This window comes from Plectrocnemia conspersa, unplaced genomic scaffold, assembly GCF_051122295.1.
Source record: "Plectrocnemia conspersa isolate PC_06_02 unplaced genomic scaffold, ASM5112229v1 ptg000011l, whole genome shotgun sequence".
In the NCBI taxonomy this organism is placed as follows: Eukaryota; Metazoa; Arthropoda; class Insecta; order Trichoptera; family Polycentropodidae; genus Plectrocnemia; species Plectrocnemia conspersa.
This window is the reverse complement of record NW_028277175.1, coordinates 10,774,201-10,787,786: the sequence shown is the minus strand read 5'-3', so window position 1 is coordinate 10,787,786 and position 13,586 is coordinate 10,774,201. Positions and strand designations below refer to the sequence as shown.

Below are 13,586 nucleotides of genomic sequence, written 5' to 3'. Positions count from 1 at the left end.
TAAAATTCATATATCACAAGAACTGAAGCCCAGATATCATGGACACCGAATAATTTACGCAGATTGGGTGTTAGAGCAGCAGGAAGTTGATGCTTATTTTTCAACGAAAATCTTCTCTGATGAAGCACATTTCCATCCCATTGTGTATGTTATTAAACAAAATTACTGCATATGGTGCGAGGAAAATCCTCGTGTGATTCACGATTCACATGCCCAAAAAGTGACTGTTTGGAGCGTATTATGGTCAGGCGGCGTCATTTGGCCTTACTTTTTTGAAAACGATGAAGGTCATACTGTAAGTCAATGGTGAGCGCTATATGCGCATGATAGGCGATTATTTTTAGCACAAAATCGAAGATATAAATGTGGAAGACATGCGGCTCCAACAAGATCGGGTGCAATATTGGATATTTTGCGTGAAAAGTTCCCAAGTCGCAATATTTCATATTTCGGTATCGTCAACGAGTTATCGAAAGGATTTTCTGCTTCAAAAGTTCCAGAGGTGGCCATTTAATTGATATGATAAAAAAAGTGTGTTTATTTTTTCTAAAAATAGTTCGGAAAGTTGAATTTTCCTTTATAAGTTATCAACCATATAAAAGAGCTTTTCGCAAATACGCTAAATACGTCAAAACTTCAAGCGGCACCCCGAATATCATCAATTTAATTCTGACAAGAATTTGGAACCTGCTACATCTAGCTATGACTCATCGAAAAACTAACTGTACACTTACCTATTTTGGTTAAGTTTTACTGGTTCGTCAATTTAAAAAATGGTTCAAAAGATAAAAATCTAGAATTGTTTGTTTGCAAGACAAGCCTAAAAGTAGGACAGAGCCAATACAGATATGCTTATACAGGAGTTTACAGATATTCATGGTCTAGCATTCAAAGAAGTTTAAAAAATATTAGGAGGGCGTGGAATCAAGGCTTATGGGCTCCACACGCACTAAGCGACGAGAACAAGGCGACGCGCCTGCCTCATACTGCGAAAATTACGCGAGAAAAAGTAATGCTCTTGGATGGAAAATTATTGCTCCCGATATAGCACCATCATATTACCATTTATTTAAGTTTCCGCAATATAATTTAGATGGTTAAACATGTAATAGTGTTAGTGTAATTAAAATATTTCTTTCTGAATATTTCTACTCACAGTCAATTTTTACAAATGTGGGATTAAAAACTTGCTTGATCGGTGGAAGAAGGTTGTATCTATCGATGAAGATTATTTTGTAGAATAAATTTGTTACTGGAAAAATACTTTTATTAAAAAAAACGTTCTTTCTTCTGGGTAATATATTTAGTATATAGATGTAAGTAAATGTGTTCTACTTGTGGTTATACCTTAACCGCACAATCACGATAGATACAGAAAATACGACACAGACTTTAAAGTGTATTAGTGAAATATTAAAAATAAGTTTTGTGGGGACACTTAGATATGCCTTATACACATGAGAGTGTATAAGGCCAAAATATCACTTGACTCATGAAGATGTTGATATTGTTTTTTAAAATAAATATGTATTTTAGCTTTAAAAGCATATACGGTGATTGATTAACATAATACTATAAACGGAAACACCTAAACGAATGACTCTAAAATATAAATAAATAATTGCAGAACCAATATATATAAATATGTTATGTAAATACAGTAATAAAAAACACGATATAAAAGGTCAACTTTATTTGGTCCATGTCTGTCAGTAATTGACTACATAAATAACATACAATAGACATATTTATTTTTGTACAAAAATAGTTAAGTATTTCAAAAATATTATGAATATCATATATCCAATAAAATATGTATATATAATATGATACAACATACATATTTTATATTAGTATTTTATCATTACATCAATTTAGAATGTGCGTTTAAAAATTCGATAGCAATTCTATCAGCAGGCTGTGTTTTAGTTTAAAACTATTTTTTTAAATAGATACAAAAATAATGAATAATAAACAATGATGTATTTTAAATACAACTTTGAAATATATAATATCACATGCATTTAATACATAGACGTAATACTTATGTGCTAGATTGAAATCGAAGAGATCTAATTATAAAACGTGCTATAAATCATATTCTACGTGTACATATTTTTTCTTTTATAATTCAATTAATTTATTTTTTCGCATCCAATTTTTAATATTTTTTTTATATAAAAAATAAACACAAGTTATTCAAATATTAAATAATTAATTCCAATTGAAAAATAATTAATATAAATTTAATTATTAAAATCTATACTAGTTGTTACAATGTTATATTTTTTATATAACTATTGAATAGCACCTCACAACTTTATTTCAAAATTAGTTTAGAATATTTTAACATTTCACTTTCAAATATCACATTATTAACTTTGGAATTGAAAATTAATAATAAAAATATTTTCACTAATAATAAAAATAATAGTTTAATTCAAGATGGATCAATATTTTGGCAATACAAATTAAAAGAATCTTAATTATTGTAAATTCTTCATGAGAGTGTTAAAAGCCAAGCCAAGAGCCCATGATATCTCATGTCCGTTGATTTTTTTAACAAGCTGTAAAATAAAATGAACATCAATATAAACATTATATTACATAATACATATTCAATATATAATATAAACAAATTAAACCTCGAGTTTTGTCTTTGGAGAAAGATGGAACGCCTCTTGTAGAAGTGTAGATATGTAAGTTAGATCTAAACAAGCCCACGGCTGATCAACATTTGCAGTGTTGCATTCTTTAGTGGCAGCGTCGATAAAATCATTCACAGTGATAACGCCACCTCGAATTGGATCTAAATTAGAAAGAAAAAATATTAGATACACAATTTTAATACACTGAATACTGTGTGCACAAATGTGTGCATTTCGTCATTTAGACTTCATACATAAAAAATACACATTATGCTGTGAAATACACAGCATATACTGAAGCAATTTATTTGGCTTTTTAGCTGAAGATGTCACTAGTAAAAAAATCGACATCCTCCTCTCCTTGTCTCTCGTGACTCGACATTGTGAAGGGACGTGAAATAATACACATTTCAAGTCCCTTTTTTTATTCCTTACATCCCGTCACTATCTGTCGGCCCTTCAGTGCATATTTATTGATCCCTAACTAATTTAAAAGGTCCTCCACAGTTTTTTCGCTAATATTTGGTTCTGAAATGATCTTGACCTATTGAAAGTAGATTGGTGGCTCCTAGGCTTTATTTAACCACTTCGCTCGTGTATGTTCAATATCTGTATATAAAAAAGGTGGTTCTGTCGCAGTGTCATGCCGTGACTTTTAAAACAGGGAACTTGGCATGGAAAAATATATTTAAAAAAAAATTAATTTCAGTCAGCAAATAAGATATGATGAATTTCACATTTTCATTCATTTTTTTACATATAATGTATTTCTCTATTTCAACCATACGTTAATTTATTTTAAATCTTCTGTTGTAACCTGACAGACATAAGTCCAATGCGTTACAAGGTGTAAATATGTACCAACTGAATAAGTCAATCAGACATAACGAATACCTACAAGTAAGTATTAACTATTAAACAAAGTCTAAAGTCATAAAGAAAAATTGTGAAAAAGCATTTTTATTAAAAAATCAATAACAAATTTAATTAACCTATAACATACTAAAAATAAATAGTTAAATACCTAATTAAACAAGCGCAGACACTTTTTGTCGATTTTATCTATATAATCTTCTCTATGTATTTTTTGATAGCTTTTCTGTATTTTATTAAAAATCGAAATCTTTCAATGATGATGCTTAACATTTAGTGGCTATAAACATAGTTGTATCCATTATCTGGATCGTCGATAATATTATCAAAAAACTCGATAAGTTCGAGTTTATTCTCATTCTCATATATAGTTGGAAATCGTTTCTTAACTTCAGATGCAATTAGCGCGTTAATGCATCTCGAATCTATCCAGAAAATATTTATTAAAATATGGTATTTCAGTGAAATCATATTAGAATACATTTTCACCGGTAAATATATATACTTTTACCAGTGAAAATATAATTTATCTGGCAGGTGCTAATAAAATTATATGATTTCAACTTTTCCATATGTAGTAATATATACATTTAAATACTGATCATTATTTATTTACATGCAATGTGTAAATGTTACAGTGAATGTGTATTTTTCAGTGAAGATATATTTTCACTAGTGTAGTCCAAATACATTTTCATCAGTAGGTATATATTTATATTAGCGCAAATATAATTTAACTGATTATATGCTGCTCTTATATGTTTATGAAATTCAATTTGACAGTTGCGAAATGTCCATTTGCTGTTCAAACCAAGACCTAACCTAATGAAAGTTCTAAACCAATTATAGTTTTAGAACTTACAATACAAATTAAGCCAATTCATCTCTCAGAGGAAAATAGGCGGAAGAAGAAATACAGACAAGCGCTACATCTTGCTTATTGCTCCATAGATATGAGTATCTATCAAAGTATATTTAAACCACTTCTGATATAATAGCGTTGGTCAAAGTATTTTCAAATCGAATTTTGGTGAATAGGAGAGCGCAAAAAAAATTATCACTTCTCAGAAGTCAAAAATTCACGTCAAAAGCAATAAAATCATGTCTGCGTTGTCGCAGTGGGAACGCTCGTTACCGAGCGTTCCCACTGCGCCGACACGATTTTATTGCTTTTGACATGGATTTTTGACTTTTGTGAAGGGATCATTGTTTTTTGCGCTCTCCTATTGGTCAAAATTCGGTTTAGATATGCTTTATTTAATTCTCACTTATTTTAAGCCATAATATTGTTGAAAAAGACTTAATATGAACGCTTTCTACTGTGACGGCGACGGCACGATTTTATTGCTTTTAACGTAGATTTTAAACCTTAAATTTGGTCAGAAAAATACATCTCATTTAATGAAAATTAATGGAATCATGTACTTATGCGTTAATAATTAAATAAAAATTTAGGAGTTTTCAAGATTAAAATGAATGCAGCATCGTTGAATCACATTCTTTGAGTCTATTCCTCAATGTTGAAAATCGAGACCCCTAATTTTATAACTGTTAATTTTTAAATTCGTTTCTACCATTTTTATAATAAATAATTCAAAAAGAAAAAAAAACATTGTTTTCTAATTATACATAGATTATTAAAATGCAATAAAAAAATCGATTTGTTTTGAACGATTTCTTGGAAAAAAGCGTGAAGTGGTTAAAGTAGATAAGTAGCTCCTAACCTTTTTTTTTAAACACAAATTTTTATTTTATTTTATTGACACGCAATCTAGTTGTTACCATTGAGAGTACAAAAGACTATTTGAAAATAGGCATAGTAGTTAATAATATAATTTGATTCTAGCAACTGACAGTTACCGTAACAAATAGTGATACCGCTGCTCTCTTGAACATAAAAATATACGATTTACAGTTTATTCATATAAAAATTTTAACAAATACTGTTTGTTAAAAATGTTTGAGTTCTGACGGTCTTCTTTCAAACCGATAATATAAATATCATAAAACATACAAACCTATAAGACCAGCTTCGGCTGCTCTGTCAAAATAATAACTAAAAGCATTTATGTGCTGCTCGGCAAGATGAGTCGGTGATTGTGCTGGTGGCAGTTTTTTATTAACTAGTTCACTAATTATTTTCTTGCAACGATCGGCTCTAACAATAGGTATTCGAACTGATACTGTATTTGACGTTTCTTTCACATACTTGTAAGAAATATCTTTCTGTGGTCCACTATAAAAAATACATTGCTTTAAATAAATATTTTGATGAATATAATTGAACCATATTATTTAACTTACTTTACATAAAAATCAATATTACTATATCTCCATTTGTGATCTTTCACAATCGGATTGATACACTCGGATAAAACAGTTGTAGCGCTGGGTTCGTTTTCAGCTAGCAAAACTCCTCGTCTGGCAGCCATCAATCCTAAATTTAAGTAACTTACAACAAACAACCATCAAAATTTGCACTAAAAACACAATCAACATTATATCAAATCAAATACCTATAAGTGTAAAGTGATATGTTTCTATGTGGACCAGGTAAAGATATAATCGGCGAGGGACTTCCAGAGCCGTGAGGTTCGTATGTTATTTGAGTAGAACCACCGCCGAGATCCAAAGCAGCACTTGTTCTATCATGTGATAATTTATCTGGAAATATATTTTATTTATGAATAATTCATTTAATTAAATATTTTCATTGCAATATACCTTGCAGAAAATTAACTGTGAACCAAGAACATATTCCTTCATCGACTCCATCCATTATATCGACAGCATCTTTTGATACCTGAAATCCGGACGAATAAAGCACGTCTCTGACCGAGTTCAGTAGATTATCAGCAGCTACCGGATCTAACAATCTCAATCCTGCCGTAGCTCGTAAAAGTAAAGGCGTCGAGGCCCTAAATTCCTCGGGTATCACAGTACGAGCTAAATCTACTAATTTCAAGATTGATTTTGCACCCTAAAAATATAAAAGGATTAAAAACATTAATAAATTAGTTAATAATTAACTGGTAGGTCAATATATTTGACCCACTCTTTATATTTTACCTCGTCGGGAGTGTCTACGTAAGACGAAAGTCCAGGTTTAATCTCTCGAAATAATTCATCGTCTAATACTAAATCACCACCTATGTATGTTTTATGTAAAGTATACGCTAATACTCTGGATCCGGTAGATCCAGCGTCAATAATCACAGCGTAGACTGGCTCATGATAGCCGAATTTAGAAGCTATGTGTTCAACTACCGGATGAAACACTGTAGTTGCTGTAACTGTAATTTAAATTATTTCATAAAGTATTCATGAAGTTTAAAATGATAAAATATTTTATGAATTGCATACCTAAGTAGAATACTAATGTAAAAGCTACGGCGAGAGTGAGCAACAAAAAATTGCGTTGTTTAGATGATGGCTTTGATGATCTTCTTCCAGGACGAATTTTACTGGACGTCAGATCATCCGAGTCGCGTAACTAGAACAAAATCATTACAAATAAAATTTTATAAAAATCAATGTTTATCAAATTTTTTGTAAAAATTAGTTGTAATATTCGTTGAACACACCCACATTGGTCGAAACCAGCAAGTTAAGGAAAATGCGCGAAACCCTCATGAGACATATAAATATGTAAGTCTTACCATAAAGCAAGACTATGTTATACACTTTTTTATATATTTTCTTCCATAAAGAGTACATTTAACGTGTGATTAAAACACCCAGAGATTTTTTTCGTTTAGTATTTTTAGGGAAGTATAGTAATTCAATAATTCCACCTGGAATTATTGAATTACTAAACTTCCTCTAAATTATGAAAAAAACTTTTGCCCATCCGGTGCCGACCGCTCATCAAGAAATAATCCCTTTGATTCCCGCAGACGTCTCGAAACGTGTACCTTTTTTTGACTCTGCTTATTTACTATAAATACCTAATAAACTATGATTTTTTTATATTCATAATTGTAATTAAATAGTTATTTTTTATCATGACCAACCACGAAAATATAGATACATAATAAATAATTATTTAGAAATAGCTAGCAGTGATGACATATAATTAAGAACCCTAGTTATAATATTACTAACCAATAAAATTATACTATTTGAATGAAAACTAGGTGTGGCTTATTAAATAGGTATTATTCCTATACAGTACATTCCTATATTATGTAAAAAAAAAATACTGGTGAAGGAAAAGTTTAAAAACGTAATCTAAAATCATATCTTCATATGGAAGATTGCTTCAAGAAATATCATACGATAGACAAGTATAACCAAACATCAAGTACGTAAATATGTAATTGTTATATACATACATACAAAAATATATTTAGTGTTTTATATATCAAAGTAATAAAAAAAACAATAAATTCCGTGCGATTAAAAATATATGTGAATTACAAGAGTTAACAATTAACTAAATACTATTTACAAGAATAGGCAAGAAGCTTAATTTTTATGACTAAATAAATTGGACCGCAGTGGATTCAGTAAGAAAAAAGTTGTCCTGTAAAGGTTAATGTTAATGATTGTAACAAAACTTCTTAGCTGTACCAATTGCACCAAAAATATTGTTATACTAATCTTTTTGTCATTGTCGTAAGCCACATTGATGACCCACGAAAATCTGCTAACTATGAAAATTATATCAGAATTATGATATTTAAGTAGTGCTTATGAGTAAATTTGCACTGAATTGAATTTAAATTTAAAATTCTTTGTATTATGTTAATCAACATTGTCATTATTATATTATACTAACATATATTTTATGCCATATTGAAATTCAATAAAAAATTAATTATTAAAAAGTTTTTTTATCATTTCAATCATCATTCCCACTATAGAACTATAAAAAATACAGGTCAAATATGTCTAGACATCACAAAACTATGTTATATATCAGTTAATATGCTTTCGTCTCGGAATTTTCATATATTGTATATAAAGTTATAAATCAGATTGCTTATCTAACCAATAAATATAATGACCATTGGTTGATAAATAAACAAAATAATCTGATTTTACATAACCTTCATTCTGTACATTTAGTATGATTACCTAATGTATGGGAATGATAAGATAAAAAATATTATTATGGATTAGATAGACACATACAGTATAAATGATGATATACAAAAGTCACGAGCATAAACTTTACTAGCTGTCACAGGTATAATATAAGTATTTTTAAAGAAATGGCTTTAGTAATGCTAGTGGAAATAATAAGTTAATTTAAAGAAAATCAAAATTTTAATTTATTGGTTCAAGGACATGCTCTAGAAATTTCAAAAAACATTTTTTAACACATCTTTTTCTAGCCTCACGCTCATATAAAAAAATATCAAGTATATTTTTATATGATAAAATCAGTCCTTTTTATTACCCTTTTTATAAGAAAGAAAGTTGTATTTCAGAGTTAGTATTTGATTTGTCAAAATTTCTATCACATGATATTATTCAACATTAAACATATCACCTCTTTGGCAATGTTTCAGATTGTCATAACAAATTCATTTTATTTTGTATGAATTAAGAGTGTTGCTACTTATTTTTTGAATTCCATCTAAAAAATGTATTTTTCAGGTGTTTGCATTGCCTAGTTCATCGAATTCTAAATGATTAATTTATTGGAAGTCTGATCATTATAACAGGTTCATACATAATATTTATACAAACATTTCATACACACACAGTGGTGCCTTGACTTACGATTTTAATTCGTTCCGTGACGGAGCTCGTAATTCAAATTAATCATATGTTAAATCAATTTTCCCCATTGAAATGAATTGAAATGCCTTTAATCCATTTCAATAGAGAAAATTGAAATGGAGTAATGTCAATTGAAATGGTAAATACATACTACCTGAATTAATGATAATAAATTACGCAATACGTTTCATGCTCGTACGTAGTCAATTTTTTTTTTAAAAATTGGCTTATATCTCGAAAAACTCGTCAGTGACATAGCTAGCAGGCGGAGTGACATAGGAAGAGGGGGGACCGCCCGAGCGGCACTTGCCTGGGGGCGGCATTTTCGCGATGTTCGTGGGCGGACCGTTCGTATAGTATGGTTCTTAAACTCAATGCGCTAAAAAATATATATCCACTAATAACTAAGAGTTAAGTTGAATATGTAAAAATAACAAACAACAGTTTAACAAATGCTGATTTTTGACCCGGCTCGTCAGAAAATGTCGCCCCCAAATATAAAAAAAAATTTTGACTGGCCCGAAAATATGGCCAGTTTCTTACTTGTTTCACTAGAAGTTCCCCATTGTATGTTTGAGTCGAGCATGTGTTAAATTATTGAAATCCCTGATAACCATTAACATATTTCATCAAATTTGAAAACTGTTTTGCACATTTTATTTTATATCCATATAACATGTGAAGGGTATGTGGCGTAGCTGGGGAGGGGGGGGGGGCAAAACGGGCCGCCTGTCCTGGAAAGTTCTGGCATATTGAAGACTTGCATTACGTTATAGATTTTTAGGAAGGTCAGATTTTGTATTAGTAAATTGTATGGGGGGGGGGGAAGTTAAAAATCGCCCTGGGCAGCACAAACTCTGACTTTAATTCAGTTACTTAATTTACACAAAATATTTTGTTAATGAAAAAAGAGCAATCGTTCCAACTTGTATAACTTTCGCCGAAAACATCACTGATATACAAGCTCGTTGACAAGCCGTATGATAGAGCAAGAATATGGGTCGTAATCGCGACTCTATGGCAGTATAGTATGCAAATAAAAATCGCCATTCAACATCGTTTAACAACTTCAAAAAGTGCTTCATTGAGTACATTTTACGTGAAGAATAACTCAATGCACTTTGTAAAAAGGCAGTAGGATACAAAGACAATTCGTACTCTGAGAAAGTTCTACTGAATTCTCTCTAATAACAAGAAGTATCTTACTTCGCTAGGATTCCAGATAATAAAGCAATATTTAAGGACAAGAACTAACTCACACACTATTATAGTAGAGTAACTGAAGTTACTTAATTTACAAGGAAATTTGTGAAAAATTTTGTCAAATTTGGATTTTAGTATCGAGAAAAGTTGTTGAAACGAAGCAGACAAAAACCATGTTGCTGATCCACTAAAGCCTGCTAACTACTTCTAGGAATACTATGAGAATTATATCATATATTAAACAACTGTGATATAAGGTACAAACTTTGATGACGGCCAGGTCCGTCATTGTTCACCATGACATCTAGAAACATGAAACGCGGTGATAGGGTTAACAATAAATGTAAAAGAAATAAACTTGAAAAATTTCATATTGATTCGGTTATTGCCATCTGAAACAAAAACAATGGAGGAATTTTGACAATTATAACTGAAAATTAAGAGATCTTAATCTCAGATTAGAAAACATGGAACTTATAGACAGATCAATTCATTAATGCTTTTTGTGAAAAATTAAACATAAACATGTTAATTTTACCGATTTATAGCATAGCCTTCAAATCTAAAATGAAGTAGAAAAATGACCAAAAACATAAATTGTAAACAATATTTTTTAATTTTGTTTGTTTCTATTGCAAATAAAAGCAATAAAAATAAATATGAACATGTTTTGAAATATGTATGTGACTAATATAGACTACGTACTGTCAAACAGTGCAACAAGTTGGAATGTAAATTAACTATAAATTTTGTGCAAGTGTTTTTATTAATTATGATTATTGGTTATTTTAAAAAATGATATTATTTAGTGCAAAATATATTTGCATACGTCATGTGATATAAATAATATTGAAACATAATAACCACTAAATATCTGTACGTGTTGAATTTTCCCATTGTGCGTCATTACTGAAGAGCTTCATTGAAATACTAACAAATTTCTTCAGCATTACTATTCGTGAAAAACACTACGGCACTAAAAATAATCATAGCTTAAAATATTTGACAGCTCGAGCACTGAACACGCATTGGCCTTAACGCGTTCAAATCCGACCAAGAACCGTTAAATGAAAGCTATTTTTTAAATCTAAAGTAAAATAGATATGAATAATTAAAATATTTTTATATATTTTCAAGTCACGAATTTAAATATCAAAAATTACGTTTTATAAACAACAAGTCTATAAAATTTCAACGGTTACAAATTTTATGTGCATTTTCATCATCGCATTGTATAAATTATATGTACTACCCAAAAAATACACGGTGATAATCATGACTTGCAATATACAAACTTTTATCGTATATAGATAATCGTTATAATTTTTTTAAAGCAACATATTTTTTTTGCAAATATTCATACATTACTAATGACATAACAATCACGTGGTGAGTCGATGACATCGTTAATTTGATGCTCGATCATCCGTGAACGTTCAAGGTCGTCAATCAGGAAGTGATATTCATACCTTTCTGCGGCGCAACTCGTTCATGTTGTTTCGACAGTAATCCGACTTGGATATTCGGAACGACCGGACGGCGGAACGTCCGCGAGGCGTCTGTCCGTCGCCTTCGACTGGCCGTCAAGTCTAGAGACTCGTTTCGTCTTCTCTACAAGAACCTTGAACTCGGGTTGCGTTATCGAAACTACGTATATTGCTCAGCTCTACGAAAATTTTATCAATAACATATTACTTCAAACTTAGCGAGTTTATATATTGGAAACGCAGTAACGCGCTAGTAGCAAAGCATTAATGAGTTTTCCGCATTCATCTACGATTTTGCCGCCATGTTGGTATTGACAGCGATTGTCATGGAGATGTTCTCGAAAGATACAGGTACAAAAGTGGGTTACTATTTTCATTTTGTTGACGAGTATCACTTATCAGATAAAATAAATAAAAATAATAATCGCCAGAATGGTTTTAAAAATTCAAGTTTTAACCCAGATATCCCCACGAGGCTATAAGTAGGACGCAACAGTTCATGCCACTGTTTTTCATAATTATGACATTTTTATTACTTCGATTTAAATCTTTTCATGAGTAAATAAAAAAGTTAATTGTGGCTTAAATAAAAGATACGAAATAAAATCAATATTTTTGCCATCGCAAAGCTTCTCCATGACAGAATAATAAAATATACTACATCTTAAATTTCGTAAATCTAATCTGATATTCATTTGCTACTCGACAAATATTACGATGCTAAGTAATAAATTCGAAATTAGGTCTAGAGACAGATAAAAGTTATGAAAAATATTTTGCAACGTTTATTTACATATCGATAATGCAGAAGCAAATGAAATTGCAATACGATTCTGTGCAAAAAGAAGAATGCATAAAAAAATATTTAGTCAGATTCTACAAATATTTGTTAGCTAAACGGCGTTGGACGTGAATACAATTTGTTTGTCGAATGATAAGGATTCGTTGCGGAGTTATTCATAAGCTGTTCTGACCAATACTCGCTCGCATCTAATCTATCCATCAGTAGCGCGTTATTACAACTCGTTATATGGAACAATTATTTTATATATTAATCGTTTAAATTGTCCTCATAGAAATATATATATATATATCTGCTGGTGAAAATGTATTTGGACTTCATTAGTGAAAATATAACTTCTCTGGAAAATACACATTCACTGTAACATTTCTACATCGCATGTAAATAAATAATGGTAAGTATGTAAATGTATATATTACTACATATGGAAAAGTTGAAATCATATAATTTTACTAGCACCTGCCAGATAAATTATATTTTCACTAGTAAAATCACGTATTCTAATATGATTTAAAAATATTTTCGGGATAGATTCGACTGTTTTTTGAATTTTCTTTGCTTGGGGTATCCGCAAGAATTTCTGGTTTAGAACAAGGGACGTCATTTTAACTTTTCCCAGGGGGTAGGCAAGAGTTTGCCAGCCAGTGACCGTTTTTTTAATATATTGATTTCATTAAGATTCATAGTATTTCATCAAATAACATGCGTTTTTCTGTCCAAATTCAAGAGGGAAGCAAATGCTCTACCTCCCTCCCCCCCTAATGATGTGTCAGACAATGTTTTCACAATTGACGCAGAGTAAAGAACTATTTATTAGTAAATCAAATTGTGAAAAAAATATGC

The 13,586-nt window shown here is 30.4% G+C and overlaps 1 protein-coding gene across 4 annotated transcripts; it reads right to left on the bottom strand.

Annotated features, from left to right (window-relative positions):
* Window positions 1-2,409: 2,409 nt before the first annotated feature.
* NTPase (ectonucleoside triphosphate diphosphohydrolase NTPase) lies at window positions 2,410-12,082 on the bottom strand. 4 transcript variants are annotated; one of them, XM_088196562.1, is made up of 9 exons: window positions 11,924-12,082; window positions 6,885-7,014; window positions 6,591-6,814; window positions 6,246-6,501; window positions 6,038-6,185; window positions 5,826-5,972; window positions 5,540-5,757; window positions 2,646-2,809; window positions 2,410-2,567 (listed from the first exon to the last, which is right to left on the bottom strand). In XM_088196562.1, the coding sequence occupies exons 1-9, from the start codon at window positions 11,945-11,947 to the stop codon at window positions 2,487-2,489; spliced, it is 1,392 nt and encodes a 463-aa protein (XP_088052688.1). In that variant the 5' UTR covers window positions 11,948-12,082; the 3' UTR covers window positions 2,410-2,486. The 4 variants fall into 4 exon arrangements, with proteins under 4 accessions (XP_088052688.1, XP_088052685.1, XP_088052687.1 ...); XM_088196559.1 differs by lacking the exon at window positions 11,924-12,082 and adding an exon at window positions 11,319-11,515; XM_088196561.1 differs by lacking the exon at window positions 11,924-12,082 and adding an exon at window positions 11,335-11,485.
* Window positions 12,083-13,586: the final 1,504 nt, after the last annotated feature.

Bases quoted from the DNA above. Each gene is read 5' to 3' on its own strand.
- NTPase (XM_088196559.1), bottom strand. From the start codon at position 11,351: ATGGGAAAATTCAACACGTACAGATATTTAGTG. The intron at 7,015-11,318 runs GTTATTATGTTT...ATTTTGTTCTAG, and splicing joins ACACGTACAGATATTTAGTG to TTACGCGACTCGGATGATCT. The intron at 2,568-2,645 runs GTTTAATTTGTT...TTTATTTTACAG, and splicing joins CTCCAAAGACAAAACTCGAG to CTTGTTAAAAAAATCAACGG.